At 45.9% G+C, this 19,363-nt stretch overlaps 1 protein-coding gene across 1 annotated transcript in view; it reads left to right on the top strand.

Annotated features, from left to right (window-relative positions):
- Positions 1 to 4,728: 4,728 nt before the first annotated feature.
- Positions 4,729 to 19,363, top strand: part of RUVBL2 (RuvB like AAA ATPase 2) — a 220,411-nt gene continuing 205,776 nt past the window's right edge. Inside the window, exons 1-3 of the mRNA XM_069605872.1 lie at positions 4,729 to 4,868; positions 5,240 to 5,288; positions 9,772 to 9,827. Coding sequence (XP_069461973.1) covers positions 4,854 to 4,868; positions 5,240 to 5,288; positions 9,772 to 9,827 — 120 coding nt within the window. The 5' untranslated portion in view covers positions 4,729 to 4,853. The remainder of the gene's footprint in view (positions 4,869 to 5,239; positions 5,289 to 9,771; positions 9,828 to 19,363) is intronic.

Here is a 19,363-nt window from a genome sequence, read left to right as displayed (position 1 = left end):
AGAAGCCTGAACCAGGGGAGCCAGTTCCAGGGAGGGCTACAACCGTGCCCCATCGTCCCCGCAGAGACCAGGTGAGCGTAACACCACCTCGTTCTGATGGCCCGGCAGGTACTTTGCCGTCACTGACACCTCTCTCTGAAGACAGAGTTCCCAGAATTCTTATGCCCATTCTGCCAGTAGTCTGGATCTTGTCCTGCCCAGTCTATTTAAGTACCTGACTGCCGAGACATTGTCCATCTTTAGCAGGACACAACATTGTGCCTCTCTTGAGTCCAGCATTTCACTGCAAAGGACCCTGCTAGCAACTCCAGGCAGTTGATATGGAGAGTCGTCTCCTGATCCGACGACCTGCCCTCTGTCGACAGGTTCCCGCATCAGGCTCCCCAGCCCCATCTGCTGGCATCGGATTCGATGACCAGGTCTGGGGATGAGTCAAATATGGCCCTCCCGTTCCATGCATCCATGTGGTGTAGCCACCATTCCAACTCTTCCCTCACTTCTTGGGAGATGGTAACATTTGTTTCATAAGAAGCGCCCCTCCTGAGGTGTCTGATCTTTAACCTCTGGAGTGCCTTGTAATGTAGTGGTCCTGGAAATATCGCTTGGATTGATGATGCTAGGCGGCCCACTAACCTTCCGATGTCCCTCAGTGACATTTCTCCCTTCGTTAGAGTGTGTCGTAGCTGCTTTTTGATATCGTTCACCTTGAGAATGGGTAGGCTGAGAGATCCCTGAATAGAGTCCACTATGAAATCCCAAAAATTCCATTGACTGTTCCGGTACTATTTTGGATTTTTCCCAATTTATTAGGAACCCCAGGTACTCTAACAATTTTATTGTCGTCTGCACCTGTACTAGTAGTGCTTCTTTCTCCTGACACATCAGGCATATGTCGTCTAAATATATTATGAGTCTTATTCCCTGACTCCTGAGGTGCATCACCACAGGTTTCATCATCTTGGTGAAACACCAAGGTGCGGATGCCAGGCCGAAGGGCAGACATCGAAACTCCCATGTCGATTCTCCCCAGATGAACCTTGTTCAGCAATGTTCCTCTGCTATGGGCATGGTTAGTGTTAGACGCGCTCTTGCCCTCGTAGTGTCGCCGAGGAATTCTTCTAGCCAATCTACCAAACTGGTTGATGAACTGAACAACCAGAACAGCGGATTAGCAAAAAGATGGAGTACCAACGACGAACCCGGAACAACAGGGAACAGTATACTGCGACAAGATGTATCCCAGGAGCACAGGTGAAGACCCCAGGCAACTGCAAGAAGAGCAATGATAAGAACAATGCAATTCGTAGCAGTACTTGATTAACAAGAACAAAACCAATCACTAACCTGTGCAGTATCGCGAGACACCGGAAGGCTGTAGAAACCGGGTAAGTAACTTCGAGGCAGTCCAGACACAAACAGTGTACACCAGATGAATTAACAGGAAGAACAAGAGAAAATCCAAAAGGTTCTTAAAAGGCCCCCAGGACTTTTTGGAGGACCTAAGTCATCTCTGCATAGCTCCTCTTCTGGCTAATGCTAGCATTTCCCTCATCACTAAAGGTGCTCATGTCTGCACAGAACACTGGGGATTTCAATAATGTAGCATGAGTTTTTATAATCTCTTATAATCTCTTGAGATTGAGATATAGTGATCACCTGGCTTGTTTTAGTTGTATATGTATTATATACATGTAAAGTAAGCAGGTTTTACAGGACTGTGCCTGTGTGAAAGTTGCGGTACCTTTCTGTGGCTTGCAGGGGTGCTGTGCTCTTTGATCGCGTAGCGCGATTCAAATGGAACGTTTCGCTATAAGGCGGAAACGCGTAGATTATATCAGAAGAATAATAGTATAATATCTCTCTGAGTGTTCGCTCGATATGCTGCTTTCACCTCTCCAACGGTCTTCGGAATTAAGGCAGCGCCAGAACTACGTGGTCCCGTCTTGCTCCCCCTCCCGTGACTATAGTTCCCTCTGTTGTTCTCCTGCAAGGTTGCGGTCGCTGGAGCGCTAGCCAGGTCGCGACCGCAATTTCTAATCACTCAGCAGTCAATGTGGATATCTGCCAAATACTAGATAGTGCGCATGCGTGCGTGTGGTCTGCCTAAAGTAAACACAAAGGGCCTCATCACGAGTTGGGTGGTAACTCCGGCGCTATAGCCCTACCGCCAAACCCCCGGCGCCATTAGCGCCGGATCACGGGTTTGGCGGAAGGGTGATTGCCCATTCCCCATTGGGCCCATTCAGGAATTCCTCATTCCCCATTGGGCCCAATGGGGAAAATGTGCACTATTACCGCCGGTGGATTTCCCGCTGGCGGTTATCGCGCCGAAAATCGGCAGTTTTGCCACGGATCTTCCCCCCAGCTCAGAGGGGAAATCCGCCAAAGCCATGATCTGGCGGACCCTTAAATGCAGCGGTAATAGCCCTACCGCCGCATTTAAGGGTTACTGCCAGACTCGTGATGAGGCCCAAAGTCATCAAACACACATTCATTAGGAATAATGAAAAGGGCACTTAACTCGCTGCTGAGCAGCAAAGAAAAAGGAGTACAGTAGAAGGGCAGGGTGATTTATGGACAGAGACTATTATGATTGGTTGAAGTTATCACGTGGTCAGTTTAAGGACCAATAAAAACAGAACTACCAAAAGCACAAAAACAATGGTTATTGTAGTTGATTGCGTTTTGCTATTCATGTTTATTTGTTTTGTACTTTTGCTGCTGAACAGTAAAATTGGAAGCGAAGCATAATCTGAGCCTCCGGTCTTCACATAGAATCTCGCTCCCAGGTGCGTCGGAATGTTGCCATGTATGCGCATAACCTTAGCTGCGCACTATCCTGCGCTGTCGCGCTAAGCAGTTTAACCACAATAGCAAAACCATGCTAATGAATAAAAGCAGTAGTTATCTGTTGCTCGAGTAGCAAAGAAGGGGGAAGTTATGAGGAGGACTTGTGAGGTGATGGGACAGTAGAGCTATAGACTGACACACGTAATATGCCTGGGAACAACAGAGATTCAAAGTTCAAAGACTACATTGTCATAAAAAAGTTGAGTTTCTTTGAAGTGGTGTTGACTGTTTTTCTTGTTAAAAATGCTGCTTGAGTTTTCAGTAAAGAAGAGAAAGCATAATACGAGCCTCCGGTCTTGACATAGAATCTGAATTTTAGTTTAGTCCAGCTGTCACCATGGGCAGGGGCATAGACGTTTGGTTTTTCCGGTAAGGGCTGAGGGGTGCTGCGTCAAATTTAAAAAATCCCATTGTAAGAATAAGGTCTGCATACTCTGCGCCCCTGACCATGGGGCCTCATCAACATAGCTATGGTCTATGCCCTTAGCATAATCTCAAAGGGAGAGTTTTTTTCATCTCTGGAGGTGTAGTTTTAAAAATAAGGGGATTTCCAAACCCTGTATTAGCCCTGCAACAGGCATCAAAAAGTTTGGGGAAGACAATAGGGTTGACCAGACGTCCCAGAAATTGGAGCTCTGTCCCCCTTTGTCAAGATTATGTTTCCATTAGAAACTGCAGTGGTCCCGGTTTATGGTAATTGGTCTTCATAGCTAAGATTAGTGTTAGTTTATTTTTTAAGCAGTGCTACCGCCTACAGATTTGGGTGACAGATCCTACTGCTTTTACAGGGGCAGGTCATTTATGGGACTCTAAGGCAGGCTGCTTGAGACCGGCCCAGGACAAAGAATGCAACACATTAGTTAGTCTGTGCAGAGGGCGAGTAAGAGATTACTTTGAGTGATGGGCTCAGATCAATCCAGTGACCTGACAGCTACATGACTCTGCCCTGCACTCTGGCCGGGACAGGCCTTAGATGAACCAGCAGTGAAGGCAAGTGGCAGACCATCACACAGCATCTGCATATCGGACTGAGGAGGGTATCAGTCTGCGTGTTGTTCAGTTATTCATCTTGCACTGCAGGAATAAATATGTATTAGACCATGCTGCTACAGAGCAGTGGCAAACGTCGCCTACCAGCTTTGTGTGATTACTTTCTGTGAAGTTAGGTAATTGAATTTGGTGTTAACTTACTATTCAGAATTATACATTTTAAACATTTGAACATCTTTCCATGTTGTGCTGTTTGATGGGTTGTGTATTTTAGAATGCTTCAATGGTGCCAACAATGTATGTTTTGCATTGTCCTGTGATGTAATTGTTATGCAAAGTATTATGAAACTTGAAAAATCCTACATCTTTTGGCCACAGAATGTTTGCAAGTATGGTAATACATTAATTATAATGTGTTTATTTGTACAATAACACGTAATCCCCTTCTCCTCCAACCGCTACTGAAGCTGTCTTTGACAGCCACTTTGAAGAGTTAGTAATACTTTCATGTTAGTTAGTTGCCCTGTCCCGGTTTTTTGCTTTTTAAATCTGGTCACCCTAGAAGACAACCGACACTCATAGAGCACTGAGGGAACATTTAAACAGAAGACACACAACAGCCAGTCACCTAGGGTTCCATTTACTCGGAGACTAGTTGGGAAGCCAGAACATAACTGAAACAATAAATGAAGCAATCCATAAAAAAAAATATGTTTTATTATATAACTAAATACTGTTGTTTTTAGTTAAACGAATGCGTGTTGTTTATTGTGTTATCGACGTGCGCATCGGTTTCGGCCAGCTACAACCACGGTTCTCATTCCGTTCCCCACCCTTACGATGAATAGGAGTTAGTCAGAACATTGAGCTCCTCAAGAACGGATAATGTGCTTGTTGTCCGCTTTCTGTTTCTTACACCGGAAGTCGGGCACCACTTTTCGTAGAACGGTCACTGTGTATGAATCACTTCCGGGTTGGGTGGCGCAGGTGGAGACTGGTGAAGCGGCTGCAACATGGCAACAGCAACGGTGAGCGTGCTTGAGTGTGGGGAAAGCCTTCAAAACTACACTGTGGTATTCCCTGAAATACTGCTTGACAGCTCGCAGTAAAGGATACTAGCGCAGTAACACGATAACCAAGTCGTTATCATCTTACTCCAGCATCATTACATGGAACACTTACCTTGCGCAGCGACAGGATCAGTGCAGGTTGGAAGAAATAAGCAGACAGTGAAGCATGCCGCAGGAAGGATGTAAAAAAGTGGTGGGTGGTCATGAGCATGAAGTCAGGCCACCACATGGCTCGCTGATGGGAATCTGGGATGTAGGAGTAGAGAGTGGGTGGTAGTGGGGACTCTATTCCATGTAAGGCGATTTTTATTTTATTTATTTTTTTACAGACCACGAAAGTGCCAGAGGTACGAGATGTTACCCGCATCGAGAGGATTGGTAAGTGTATCGTCACATGTAGAGAAAAAGTGGTATTCAGTGTTAGAGAACGTTTGGGAATGAGTAGACGAGTTATACCTGTATAAGCATTTGTGTCTCGGAACGATACTTAGCATGTGCCTCTTCTGTGCAGGTTGGCATGACTGTTGTGGCGATTTCTGTCTTTGTGGTGCGTTTTGCATTCTGTACACTACAAATGGCATTAGTACCGTTTACAAAACAGATACATTTTTGGTCCAAGCATTCTTCCCGCGAAATGGTTTATTCTGCGGAACGATGTTGGTGTTTTTGATGCTCAGTTTTAAGAACGGTTGGCGGGTGGGGTCTTTTCTGCTAGCTACATGGCAGCGCCTTTGACAACCTGTTTGATGCCAAGCTGTTGCTATGGTGATATCTCCGCACACGCAATGCAATTCAAGCCCCACCTACGGTATTTTCCACCCGAGCACCAGACTAGCAGCGACGACGGCGATGTTTTCTCCATTTACCTTTCTGACAATTTATCCACTTTTCACGGACTTGTAAACTTAAGTGTGTACGTTTAAACTTCCCATGACTAAAGTGAGCCCTCTTAAAGAAGCAACACTCTTCCCAATTAAAAAACAAATTAATGTTCTGTACTATTTAAACACCTGTCCTGCTGCCATAAAGTTAATGATACAACATGTTTGATAGCATGGTTCAACTGCTGAGACATTACACTCTGGACAGCAGTTTTGGTGCACTAGTGCTTAATTTTGTTGTGTTGCATGCGCTATTCTCACATGACACTTAAGAGCCGACTTTCTCGGGGGGTGCCCAAATGTAGGAAGTTACATCACCGGCAGTTATATGACCGCATTTGCACGTAGTCGCCAACTTGGTGCAAGTGGGTGGGGCGCAGAACAGTGGAAACATTGGCTAGCTTGTACTGCATATACTAAAGTCAAGTAGGAAGGTTTCAGCCTTCCAGTTGCATTCCAGTAGGCCATCACTGCCCCTACTCCACCCCTCTATAATAATACAGGTTGTAGTAGCCATAAAAAGGCAGAGCAACACAAGTATGATGGGAGACAGAAATGCCATCCCATCCTGTGAGTGTGTCAAACCACTGTGCGTGAGCGTCCTACCTTGGAGCACAATCTCACTTATTTGGTGCAAATCTCGCAAGTGGGAGCATGGGAATTCCCTGCGTGTGTGTGGGCTGCAGACCCCGGATCACATGCTCACTAACTTCAGTGTGAAATTCTGGCCAAGGCTCTTTGGGCAAGCATTCAGGATGGGTCTCACACATTTAAACAGTGTGATATATTGAGTGGGCACCTCACTCCTTGGATAGTATCACCTCTTGCTGGTAATCTCACAACTTTATGTACAGTTTCACTCTTGGTCATCTCAGTAACCCCATGTATATTAATGGAGTGAGTCTCTCATCTGGGAAGACAATTATATATTCTGATATCTTACAGGCACAAGCCTTCTATCTCTTCCCCCATTACGGCTTCCAACATCCTGAGTGGCAGTTTAGGGACAGCAGGCAGCTCGGGACATGCCTGTTGCCAATCGAATGTAGCCAGATATACTATTTAGACACTGGGAGAGTGCCATGAATCCATATTCGTGGTGAAGAAGTACTCAACATACAGAACACGATGGTATAGTGTTGCAGTCCTGCTGAGAAATGACAATTCGGTCTGTTTAAATGTAAAGCAGAGTGGCTGAGAAGTACACGCACTATGCCATTAAAAATAAAGCAACTGTGGTGCGTGGAAGTGCTGCTTCGGTGGCATCAAGAGTATGCAATTCCTTGCAGGGTAGTGTGTTGGTCATTTCCTATTGAAGTATAACAGCCCTATTGAGAAGTGCCATTAAAAGTGAAGCTGTCCAGTAGGCTGGATCAGTGCTGCCCCATAAAAGGTGTAGAAGCCTCTGAGAAGTGGCAGTACTGTCCCAATGGTGAAAAGTATATTAGCTCTTGCATAACCACGACGGTGTTGTTATTCTGTTGATGAAGATGATATCAAACTTGCTCAATAGTTCTGGTTCTGTATCATTAAATTTACTTCAGATCTTCAGGAGGATAGCTCAGGGGCAACATGCTCACCTTGGAAGCAAGATGACACGGAGCAACACAGGTTCGATCTCTCGGTTCGTGCAACACAGGTTTGATCCCTCGGTCCGCGCAACACAGGTTTGATCCCTCGGTCCGCGCTTAGAAACCTCTGGGCATTACGCGCATTATAATTAACCAATAAAAATAAATTGGGATAGGAAGTGCTAAGCCTTGTAAGAGTGTAGCAGTTCAACTGAGAAGTGCTAATGTTGTCCCATCAGAAGTATAGCAGCCCCACTAAAATGAACTAGCATTGCCTCAACAAAAGCATAGTATTCCCGCTGAGAAGATTCAATAATTATAGAAGCCCTGTTGGGGAAACAGCGTTACTATCCCATCAAGAGTATAGCGAGCTAACTGAGGAGTACCCGCATTGCCCCATTTCAAATATGGCTAGCTCTACTAGAAAGCGCTGGCTCATATAGATTACACATCCCTGCTGAGAAGTTCTGTTACTGTCTCTCTAGAAGCCCAATAGCTCTGCACCATTGAGTTACAGCAGCCCTGTAAGTACGGTCCCATTAAATGCTATTACACTGAACAACGTCAACAGTATGGCAAGATTCATACAGAGTTCTATGTGATAATTCTGCATTTTGAAGAACAAATACAAAAAAGACCAATTTATTTCGGCCGATTTGTGTGGTCTTAAATGCCGAATTATCAAATTCTACTCCCGCCCCCCCTCACCAACCCCCCCCCCCCCCAAGAAGGTGATCCCACCAACCCCCCCCCCCCCCCCAGCTGTTTCCTTCCTTAGAATTCAGGGGAGTTCCCTCCCTCAATGCCTATGTTCCCCGCCCATAGCATTCACCCTCACCACTTGCACACTCAGAGACATGCAAAAAGTATCATTTTCCCTCTCCCTGCCCCCTCCCTCCGCAAATGCAATGCAGGGGTGCACAGATGTAGAGGTACACCCATCACAAAACGATTTTTATAAATTGAGGGACAGTAGCAAAGCAAGAGCCTTGTGATGGCGAAGCCCGTGCCTCCGGCCGCCTCATTCGCTCGCACGCATGCACTCGTACAATGAGACACCAAACGCATGTCTGCAGCTTATGAGGTCCCGGCGGCAAATGCCGCACGGACCGTCTTTATTCACACTGCTCATGCGCGGCCTGGAACGAGGCTCGCGCATGTGCGTATTTACCTAAAGACGTAACGAGCCTCTGTCCCTCAATTTCTAAAAATAGTTTTGGGTTCGGTGTGCCTCTACATCTGTGTACCAAGGTGCACAGATATAGAAGTATACCCAACCCATAACGATTTTTAGAAATTGAGGGACAGATGCAAAGCAAGAGCCTCTTGCTTTGCATCTGTCCCTCAATTCTAAACATGTTTTTTTTAATCCGCATTTTACCCGGGCCGCCAGAGAGAGAAACAGTATGGATGTGTTTCTTCTCTGCGCCCCGGCAGTTGAGGGGTGGTGGGGTTGAGGGGGAGGGATCGGGGGGGGGGCTCAGCCTCGACTTCATTCTGCCGGTGGGGGCTCGGGCCCCGGATCCCCCGCGAACTCGGCGCCCCTGCCTTATGGTGGTGAAAAGTGACAGATGAGCAGGCGATTAAAATAAAAAATAATACTTAGCCTGTCGCTAGAACTGGAATACTACAAATGAGTCTGAGTGAGAATAACGCTTCTAAGCCACCCCTGGCCCCACAGCTAAACCGCTAAGTACGGTGCACGGGTGAGAGTAGTAGAGCACGCATGTAATAGTATAGATCAGCATGGCACAGAGCAGGAAAAGGGTAATGCTACTCATTTTGCCAGTTTTTCTTTTGTTTGTTCAAAGTATTCCTAGATAATGTGACCTGCCTGTCACATGGATAACCCCCCCCAAGGGTATTCTAGTTACGATCTGGTCACGTCTTGTCTCTCCACAGCTCTCTTGTATTTTAAAATGGTGAGTGAACCTGTGCTCTTTGCAGGGAATCCACTTAGCATGTATTGCTCAAAAACATACAATTAGTATGCTGCATCATATGAGGAACAGTACTGAAGCTGCACCCTGTGAGGATGATAGTCCTAATCTGTTTCCCTCGGCAGGCCGCCTTGCTCCTTGTTACCCAGTGGCGGGTGGCAGCTACTTGGTGTGTTGGATGGCAGTGCACTTTTTTACCAGTTTAATAATAAGGGAACAATGAATGGCTTGTTCCTTGCAGGTACCCATTAAAAAGATGACCTGGGTTTAAAAGGTGAGACTCCACAGAGGGTAGTAATGGGGGAAGTTGGGGTGTGCCATACATGAGCCACATGGTTGGGAGCTCATGGTAGTCATGATACAATCTGGTTGTCTCTGAATAGATGTGTTCGTTATGTTTATGTTAAAGGAAAACCTGTAAGAGGCTTGGAAAAAAAGTGCACTAATAACGTCTGTTTTTCTCTTACAGGAGCCCATTCACACATTCGAGGCCTGGGATTGGACGATGCCTTGGAACCCAGGCAGGTACAGTCAATTGATGCCATACCATACAGCTTATTAGGATACCCAGTGGCCATACTATGTTGATCTGTTGGAATGGATTTCTTAACTCTAGCCTGGTGTACAGATGCTTAGGAGGCCATCCTGATTATTGTGAACAGGGAGCAATATCTGGGCGATTAGCCAAACCAATGAAGGTAGCATGGAGGGAGGCCAATGCTAAATATCAGAAGGGGGAGTGGGGTTCCGGTCACCTGGTGTTGGGTAAGAATGAGTGCAGTCCAACTGGTGTGGGACTACACTAGACTTATCTCCATGGTATTAGGTAACCCACCTTTTTAATATAGGCCTGTACTACACACGTTGGTAGTGTGACTGAGCAGCCAGGCTTATCTTAAGAGGGGTAATGTGAGCTGAAGCGCTGTGCAATGAAACCAGTAAATACAGGTATCCAAGTAAACACTTACAAAGTTATAATACATGAATTATTTATACACAAAGATATTTAAAGCATTCTTTAAAAAGTAATTGGCTCTAACAATCCTACGGTAGGGTTCAATAAAAAAGTGAACAATAAAGCAGGTGAGTAACTCACTCATGTTACACATGTTCCAGCACCCAGAAGTGACGTCATTTGAGGTCTGTATAGCACTTGTATAGTATCACATTTGCACGGTTGAGTTTTCAAGGAAGGAAAGGCTAGGGTTAGATCAGAACAGGCATATGGGTTATAACTAACAGGTTCTCCCAAAGGGATGCAGGCAGTCGATTATACCATCATTAAAGTGTTCAACCGGTAAGGGAACAAGCACTGCCAAATCCAATAGGTTCAGAAGGAGCTCTTTAGGGAGAAGCCAAAGTCGATGGACAAAGTCAAAGTTCTGATGCTCTTATTAGAAATATTTTCTTAAATAGTCCGTGTACAAAATAGAAATTACAGCAACTCGAGAGGAGTCACCTTTGGGAAGCACAAGCTGTAAGGCCAATGCAGGTAAATTGAGGTCAACTTGGAGTAGGGTTAAATTGCACTCTCAAAGATAAGAAGCACCCCAAGTGGCAAATGGATAAAATACTGTGGGGCTCGGGGTACCTTGAAAATGAAGGAAGTGTTCCAGCTGGTTGCCTTCACCATGCAATGCAGTCGACCCTTGTTCCTGGTCCTTGGTTGTGGTGACGAAAGGGAGGGTATCTGGCAGGCTCCTGCGGCAGAACTCTGGAGAGGGACTTGGCACCAATGGATCTCCACCGTTCCAGCGGCTCTTTGTGATTTTGGCACCTTTTTCTCAGCGCCAATGAAGAACGAAAAGCTCTGGTTAGGATTTCCTTGATCCCTCTGTCCTGGACTCTGGTGAGGGGACTCTGGACATGGATTTTTTGCTTCTGTAGGGTCCTCTGGGTGCCCACAAAGATCTGGCCGGATCCAGAAGACCATGCACTCACAAGTGGTCGAGGTACCACGGGTATTGGGCTTCTGCAGCCTTGGAAAGTCGCAACAAATCGTGGGTTGCGCCAAAATAGTTGGTCCCATCAGCCTAAGGGAGGAAGTCGTCCTTTACGGGTCTTCCCTGTCGATTTGAAAAGGGGTGAGCATACCAGGCACTTCACGATCCAGGGGGGTGCTGCTGGTGCCTTCTCTCGGCCTCTGCTTCGGATGTTGTCCTCCAGTGGTCGACTCTCGTCTTCGTCCCAAAAACCTCTTTTTATGCAAGTTCCCATTTATTCACAGCCCTAGGATGTCAATCACACAGCAGGGTGGCTGTCCTTTTTGGACAGCCATCCAGCCAATAGGAACTGGTTTCACTCGGGCACACCAGGAGACAAAGGCCAAGGCAGTTTCGGGGCCCTCCCACACTTTCTGCCTGTCCAGACACACTGGAGCCTGGGTGGGCTTCAAGGCTGAAACCCGCCAAAATCAAACGACACAAAGGGCTCAAACCTGATGCAAACAGAGTAAAAGCCTAGAAGAAACTTAACAAGAAATGCCAAAAGAAGTAGACGGTGAGGGGGGGGGGGTGCATTTTGCAAAAATTGTCACCCTTGTGTGCAGCACTGCAGCTGAGGTATCAGCCTGCAGATACATGTCACTAGGTAGTAAACAAAAAAAAACTGCCACCAGCCATTCAAGTGAGTAAGTGTAACAAAATGTTACAGGAGGAATGGGTTAACAGAATTACTACGTAACCCCCCAGCACTCCACATAGGGTGGTGTGTGCTGGGCCCATAAAGTAAAGGTAAGTAAGACAGGGATCATCTTACTATTCTTGGGAACAATGGTTCAATCAAGAACATTTAGTTAAACATTGAGAAGCACAATGGACTTCTCCGTGGCAATGCACAAAGGGTGCTGTGTGTCACTGTGCAAAAGCAGATGCCTATGGAGTTTACCAGACTCCATAAAACAGTAAGGAAAATAGAAAATCATGGTTGGGAAAACAGAGCAGTGAGTGAGAAAAAGGTCCCACTTACTCAGTAGTAAAAATTAAAAAGCCATGAGTTCAACAAAAGAGCTGGCACAGAAATGAAAATTCTCCCTAACACCTGGTGCCCAGGAGCTTCGGGCGCAAGAAGGGTTCCAGTCGCGGATGGAAGCTTGGTGCACCCTCTTTTTCGGCGACCAATGCAAGAACCACTGCTGCAGCGCTCCTCGGGACACTCCAGGCACAGGAAAGCAGGTTGCTGTGACTACCCAATTTCACTGCAACACCAGGAGCCATGATCGTCCGAGTTACAAATGCCGTCTATGCCGTCTATCTCTGGACCTGTTGCTGGCAGTGAGCTGATATTTTGCAGGAGGACCTCTTGTTGCACAAGCCGAAGACCTCTGGAGTTCTGGGCTGCAACTTGCACCAACACTGTTTCTGTCCCTATCTGGTGCTAGTCAGACCACTGGGTGGTATAGGGACACTTCCAGAGGCTGCAACTTGCTTGGGTACCAGAGGATGATGGCACCAGTTCTTCCTACTAGTCCAGAAGATTGAAGCACCAACAAGGGTCTTCAGAGATCAGTAGTCAGACAGGGCTCCACTGTGATCCCAGCCAGATCAGGGATCGTCCGCGGTCTTCTCAGCTACTACAGGATACTTGGCTACTCTTCAGATTTTGCTGAAGTGGCTGCAGGACAACTCTTCTTATCCGAGTCAGGTTAGTGATCAGACTCAGCCCTCCAATGGCGCGATCTGACCTACAAATGCACACCAGCAGCGGTCCAATCGGGGACCACTCTTGGTTTCAGGCAAGCTTTTACGTTGGGGAGATGTATCCATTTTATGCTTGATGCCTTCTTCTAATGAGACCCCCGGCACTTTTTTTCTGAACCTTTTTTGTTTTCCTGAATGGGCAGAGCCTTTTTCCCCCGCATTCATTCTTTCTTGCTCTGTTCATGGGAACCCTGTTCATTGTGTTTTTACTTTATTTTATGGGTTCACGCTTTCTTCCCAACCTTTTTAAAGACCTGTGTTTCACTTTTGCAGCCCACAGCACCCTATGTGCAGTGTTGCTGGGAGCCACTTGGGTTCTTTTTATATATATATATATATATATATATATATATTTTTTTTTTTTCCTCCTAAGAACTACTGGTCTCAAGGTTGGAGGGATACTTTTCATAATTTTTAGCTTTTCTTGTGAGAGATCAGCACACCCCACCATATGTAGTGCTGAGGGGTAACCTAGTATGCCCTTTCTCTCAGCTACTGTAACATTTTTGTTACAGTAACAATCCTATAGCTATGGCATGTGGCAGTATACTTGTTTTGCAGACTTTTTTGCTATTTTTGTCCGCAGGCTGTATTCACAGCTGCGGCTATTCCAACATGGTGGCTACTTACATTTTTCAACATTGGTTGTCTTTCTTGGTCTGTCTACCATCCTGGGAGTGGAAGGTCCTAATTTGAGTTTTGTCTTCAGCAGGAAGCCTTCGTGTAGCCCACCAAGGTTCCAGTGTGTCTGCGAGGATAGGAAGCATGGGAGCATCCCGAAGCTCTGCTATTCTTTGTATTCTTGTATGCCCGAAAGAACCCTGTTCCTGTCCTGAATGAACAGCAACCGCCCCTTTCTGTGAACTTTCTGTAAACTGCAGGGAGAGTTTGCAGATGAGTGTGAAATCCTGATAAAAGATGAGGTTCCTGAGGCAGAAGGCAAGTTGACCACTGGAACAGAAGATCTGAAGAAGACGCCTGAACCCCCTTGCAGTAACCGCAAAGAGACCACTGCTGTCCTGACCCCATTTTTAAATCGACAGAGGCGTTCCGAAGAGGACTCCTCCTTCCCTATGGCTAGTTGGTCCCACCAGCCAAAAGAAAACAAGCCATCCCCTGACATGGCATGATCTTGCAGGACTGCAAACCGCCAATACCAGGGGACCCCGACCCAATTGCAGTGCATCGCTTTCCCTTGAGCGAATACTCCCAGAACCTTGAGCTCCATTTGGACCTCCAGAGACGTGGGAGTACGAAGAATTCCTTGCTAAGAGTCCTTTCTCTCAACTGCTGCAGCGACATCCCTTCCAGAGTCACTCCTTTCGTCACCACAACCAAGGTACCGCTGTTGCACTGTGAAAGAATCCAGCAGCATCTTATTCATCACTCCTCTGGTACTGTGGAGCTCAGGGTAATACTTAACTCAGTCATTTTGTCACTTCTGTGTTACTGGAGTGCAGATTCTGGTTTTGGGTGTTCACCCATACCGTTCACCCCGGCCTAATGCTTGTGCGCCTATAGGTCCCTGATAACATTTTGACCAACAAAAGCGTTCTACTTATTTATAATCTAAGTATTAACTTTACCTTGTCTGCAGCTGTGGCTAACGTGCATTCCCATGGACTGTGGGCTTGTGGCCACTGACAGTATGATAAGCCTATAAAAGTATTGAATTGCTGGTGCTGAATAGCCCTTTTGATTCTTAAAATGGAGCATTTTCTGAGTTACTGTAATAAGTTATGTTACTGTACATTTCATTACAATTGGTTTACTTGTCTGAAATACTGCTTATGTTTTCTATTGTGTTGATTAGTTTAACTAGTACTTACTTACCTAAATATAGCTTTGCCTTGTGTGTGTGTATGTAAAATAAATGTCTATTTTACTATAACTGCAAGTGTGAGTTTCTTTGGGACTATGTATTTACTGAGTTGTACTTACTGCTCAAATCCTCCTCCTAAAATAAGCACGGCTGCTCTGCCATGCTACCAAACCTTTGGGTAGTACAGATGTATACTAAGAGTTGGGGCATGTCTACCAAGGGATAGTTTTATAGCGTCTCATCTGTTGGTAGACTTTGGGGAAACTCTGCTAAAAATGCACACCAGACTCTAATGCGCCAGTATGTGGATTGGGACCAGACAGTCCAGCCCAGTTCCTGGGACCCCACTCACGTGTGATGAGCTAGCCTTCGAAAAGTAAGCCTTTCCTGGGCAAGTGCATGAACTTAAAAGGAGTTTCCTGATCTGTGCGGGGCCGGAAGAAAGGCAACAAACTAAATGGCCAAAAGAACAAGGAAAACCTTGTGGCACGGCCATTTTTGGGACACTATTCAGTTAGTAGCCAAACGCAGTAAGGCTCAACAGTATTGCAAAAATAGTAAAAATGCAACTGCTGCGACCAGCTTGTCTTTGGGCCCATTTAAAGTAACCAAAAATGTCCATTTGGGTGCAGTCAAAAGAAACCTGTTTGCACTGCATGGTAAGATGCATTGTGCAATGATAAAACGTTACTAAAAACAATTAACAGTCGAAAGGCTAGAGGAAACATACTATCCTAGTACCGACAGCTTAAATGGCTAGACAGTCCCCCCATAACATGTGAGCAAAAGTCCAGTGGGGTGAATCTGAAGGCTTCAATTCACTGTAAAAAGTCTGGTCCATGTGAAAAGCAGAAACTTTTTGGGGTCCATAGAATACGGAGGGAAAGTTCCTAAAGAGATTTTTCCTAACAGCTTGAAAGTTCCTGGAGAAAAAAGTAGTCCTTGGAAGATAGTGAAAGGACCCTACAACTTGGTTGACTACTGGCACCCTAAAAAGCTTCAGTGATTGCAGTGGTCCACATTGTTAACAGACCAGTAGTGGTCTGTTGATCTTTTATCAATGTTTCAGTACCCTGCCCTTCTAACTAGAACTCAGCAAATTTCAGACTCATTACAAATCCGCTGCTGCTAAAAAGGAATGGACCCGAAAACAAGTCCCCTGCCTACACCGTAAGACTATGGAACCTCCTTGCAGTCAGCGGTAGACTTGTCCCTTCGCACCTACAATTCAGAAAATAACAAGACTCGCCTCTTTAAGGAGTCACTGCTCCTCAACACTTAGTCCACTGCATCGCTCGCACGCCACCTTACTCGCCAGATGTCATCCGTCCCTCTCCTCCCCGCCACCCTGTGCAGCTGTACCCCTCGTCTGTGCCCCCTTTATCCTACCCGCCGCTGTATATATCTGTTCTGTTACCTTTGAAAAGTGCACTGTTGTGTATATGTATTGTTAAATATCTCTGTAAAGTGCTCAATAAATAACGTTATAATAAAATGTTTGCCCTCCAGAAGAGGGTGTTAACCTCAAAGTATGGTTTGCGCTTCCCAAAAACGGGAAAACATGCAAATCATGTGCATGGGTAAGGAAATAACCTAATAGGATTGCTGTGGCTGAGTGCCTTTCGGATGAGGACTAAAGGGGGTATCTTAATTTGTTGATTCAGAACTAAGTCAGGGCGGCAAGATGTTTAAAGCTTGAACGCATGGCCTCGGATAAGAATTTGAGGTAACGCTATTGTACTCCCAATTTGGGTAAGTTGGGGGCAAAGGGAATTTTTTAGGAATAAAACAGTTTTCATTCCTGATGGTGGATTTGTAGGTCTGTACAATTTTAATTTTGAGATTTTTCTTTTGATCATATTGTCTTGGGAGATGATTTCTATAAATTAGGAGCAGCATTATTCTCTAAGCAGTCTTCAAATCTGTCCGTACTGCAGCAGAGGTCCACTTTGTTCAGTGGTGCACTGGATTGAAGATATTGGGTGACAAATGCATGTAGCATAAAAGGCCACACACATGCACACCTTACTCCACCCTTTTTGTTCCTTCTTCTGTGGTATTGGCTTCACTTTAATGAGTAAAACAAGTGGTTATTCTGCTTGTTTCGAATCTTAAGTGAAGCACCATAGAGGCGATTGAGGCTGCATCAAGGGGGTTGGAGGGGGCTACTTCAGGCCAGCTGTTTTATGAGAAAAGATGGCATGAGTTGTTTTTTGGTTTTCGGTTCTAAAGAACCTGATCAAGATGTTCTGCTCCATAGTGGGGGCATCCAGTGATTCAATGTGGGGAGTTTAGGCATTGAAAATGTTTGTATCGATTAGAGAAGCCCGGAACGGACAACTTCTTCCCTTGGATTGGTGGGACCAACTGATCCCAAGACGAACTTTGCTGAAACCCCTCTCCCTGCTGGCTGTACTCCTTGCTGCTGCTGGAACCGAGTGCCAGGGGTCAGGAACACCAGAAACAAATGCATGTCTTTAAGCGGCCGGAGCTCCAGGAAGATCCAAAGGACTCCCTTGAAGCAGGATGACCCAGGCCTGAGCCACCTCAACAGTGTGCTTGGCTCCAGAAGCAAGGGAAGTCCACCAGGTGTCCAAGAACCACAGTGCTGCTATTGACCGGTATCTGAAACCATGAAGGGCAGCTGATTTGGCGAAAAAACAGAAGCCAGCTGGATCCTCTTCTTCCAACCCAAGGTACTGTCTTCACTAAAGGGGTAATTACCTTTTTGGTCTGTAGCTTGTTTGTCTCATTGGAGACTTGCATTAGCTGCTTTTTCTGCAGAGTTGCTTGCAGCTTTGCTTTCACAAGCCTTACAGCTTGCGGCTCAACAGTGATTCTTTATCTTCAAACTCTCTAAATAACATTGTGCAAGACGTGTGCTATCGGATGAAGTGCCTCCGCTACCTAGATTTGTCCCAATTGACTTTGGCTGTCGTGGCTCCCTGCAGTCCCTTCTGCCCTGTTGACTTTGTTTAACTGGCCCTCAGGTGGTGCATAAGTTATGTGTATTGCTGGGAAAGGGTTACCCTACACTGCATTGGTAAGATTGCAAAGTATTCACATATTCTGAGAACCTGTTAACCCTTTTCCTTCCATAATCTTTTCCACAAACTCAGTATTGCATTAAGTGTAAAAGTGATTTATCAATGTCCACAGTGTCCTAGTTATTGAAGTCACCTCAGGGTGTAGGAGGAAAAGTGTGTGTGTGTGTCACATCCCAAAAGGGTATCTACTGCTTAACTTAAATCTGAGGAAGTGTTTTGAAGTGTGTTTTTATTGTTGCCTATTGCCCTTTCTAAAGAAGGCTTATTTAAAACTGACTTATTATTTATGTGTTATTTGTGAATCTGTTACACCTCTACAGCTCACATTTACCCCTTTTGAGATAAGTCTGGCTGCTCAGTCACTCTACCAACTTGTGCAGTACAGACTTATACCAATAGTTGGATTACCTATTGCCAAGAGGACAAGGCTTGTGTAGTCTCCCACAGGGCCACTACATACAATCTTGCCTAACACCCCCATTTGTTACCTGAACAGATTGATCCCAAGATGGTGTGCTCGTAGTCCCTTTCACATAGTACACCTTATGTCCGTCCTTGAGCAAAATGCGTATAGACCGCCATGTTCATGCGCACCTCCATTCTGGTGGTGGTTTGGGAGCAGGGCCACGAAGAGTGTTCCAATCTTTCTGTTTCGCGCTTTCTCCCACAACAGGTTGCCATCGACCATTCCCACGGCTTGCTTTGTTGAGATGAACACCTTTCCGTTGTCCCAGAAGCTCTTTCCGGTTCTTGACCTTCGATATGAAGTAGGGCCAGACAAGTTTACCATAAGGTGATCCTGTGTTGTCTGCCCTGCAAGGTGAAAATGAAGCCAAAGGGTTCACTTTTATTTGATTCCCCTTGATTGAAGAGTTTTTACCACCGGCTGCATTTCACATCTCTTTTGGAGAGTAATTTGTGGCAGATCTTGAAATAACTGGATCTCAGTACCGTTATACGTGATAGTGGATATTTCTCGTGCTATCAGCTCTTTTTGAGGCTTAAAGGAGCATGAAGCAAAGTCGTCTTTCGCCGCCGCCGTCTCTGTATCGAGGCTGTTTTGGTCTGCTTCAGAGGAGTGTGTCGAAGTGTTCTCGGTCGAGGGGGTGGGGGGGATGGTATATTCTGGCTAATTGCTCACAATTTCTGTAAAGGGTACAGTTTAGAGTGCAAGTCTTTATTTGGTCCCATTGGCAAGGCTTCTTTCCCCCCCTCGCCATGCATGTGAAGAATGAATGTCCTGTATGCCATCTGGTGAGGATCTTTTTACCTACAGGACAAAGGAGCTTGCTCCCTTTATTGGATTGAGATGCCCCTCGGGCATGTGTGCTCCGGTTGTCCTCCGCCTGACAGCCGCTAACCTGAACACAGAGTGCCTGTGTTGAAGCTTCCCAACGTGGGGGCGTAGTTCCTCCTGTCCCTCAATCCTCCAAAAGAGTCTCTTCTCTAGGTGAGATCTGCCGCACCACGTCCCGCTTGTAATGCACAGAAGAC

This window comes from Ambystoma mexicanum, chromosome 1p (genome assembly GCF_040938575.1).
Source record: "Ambystoma mexicanum isolate Mex_15411 chromosome 1p, UKY_AmexF1_1, whole genome shotgun sequence".
In the NCBI taxonomy this organism is placed as follows: domain Eukaryota; kingdom Metazoa; phylum Chordata; class Amphibia; order Caudata; family Ambystomatidae; genus Ambystoma; species Ambystoma mexicanum.
Note: the sequence above shows the minus strand (reverse complement) of the source record. Positions and strands in the feature narration are given on the sequence as shown.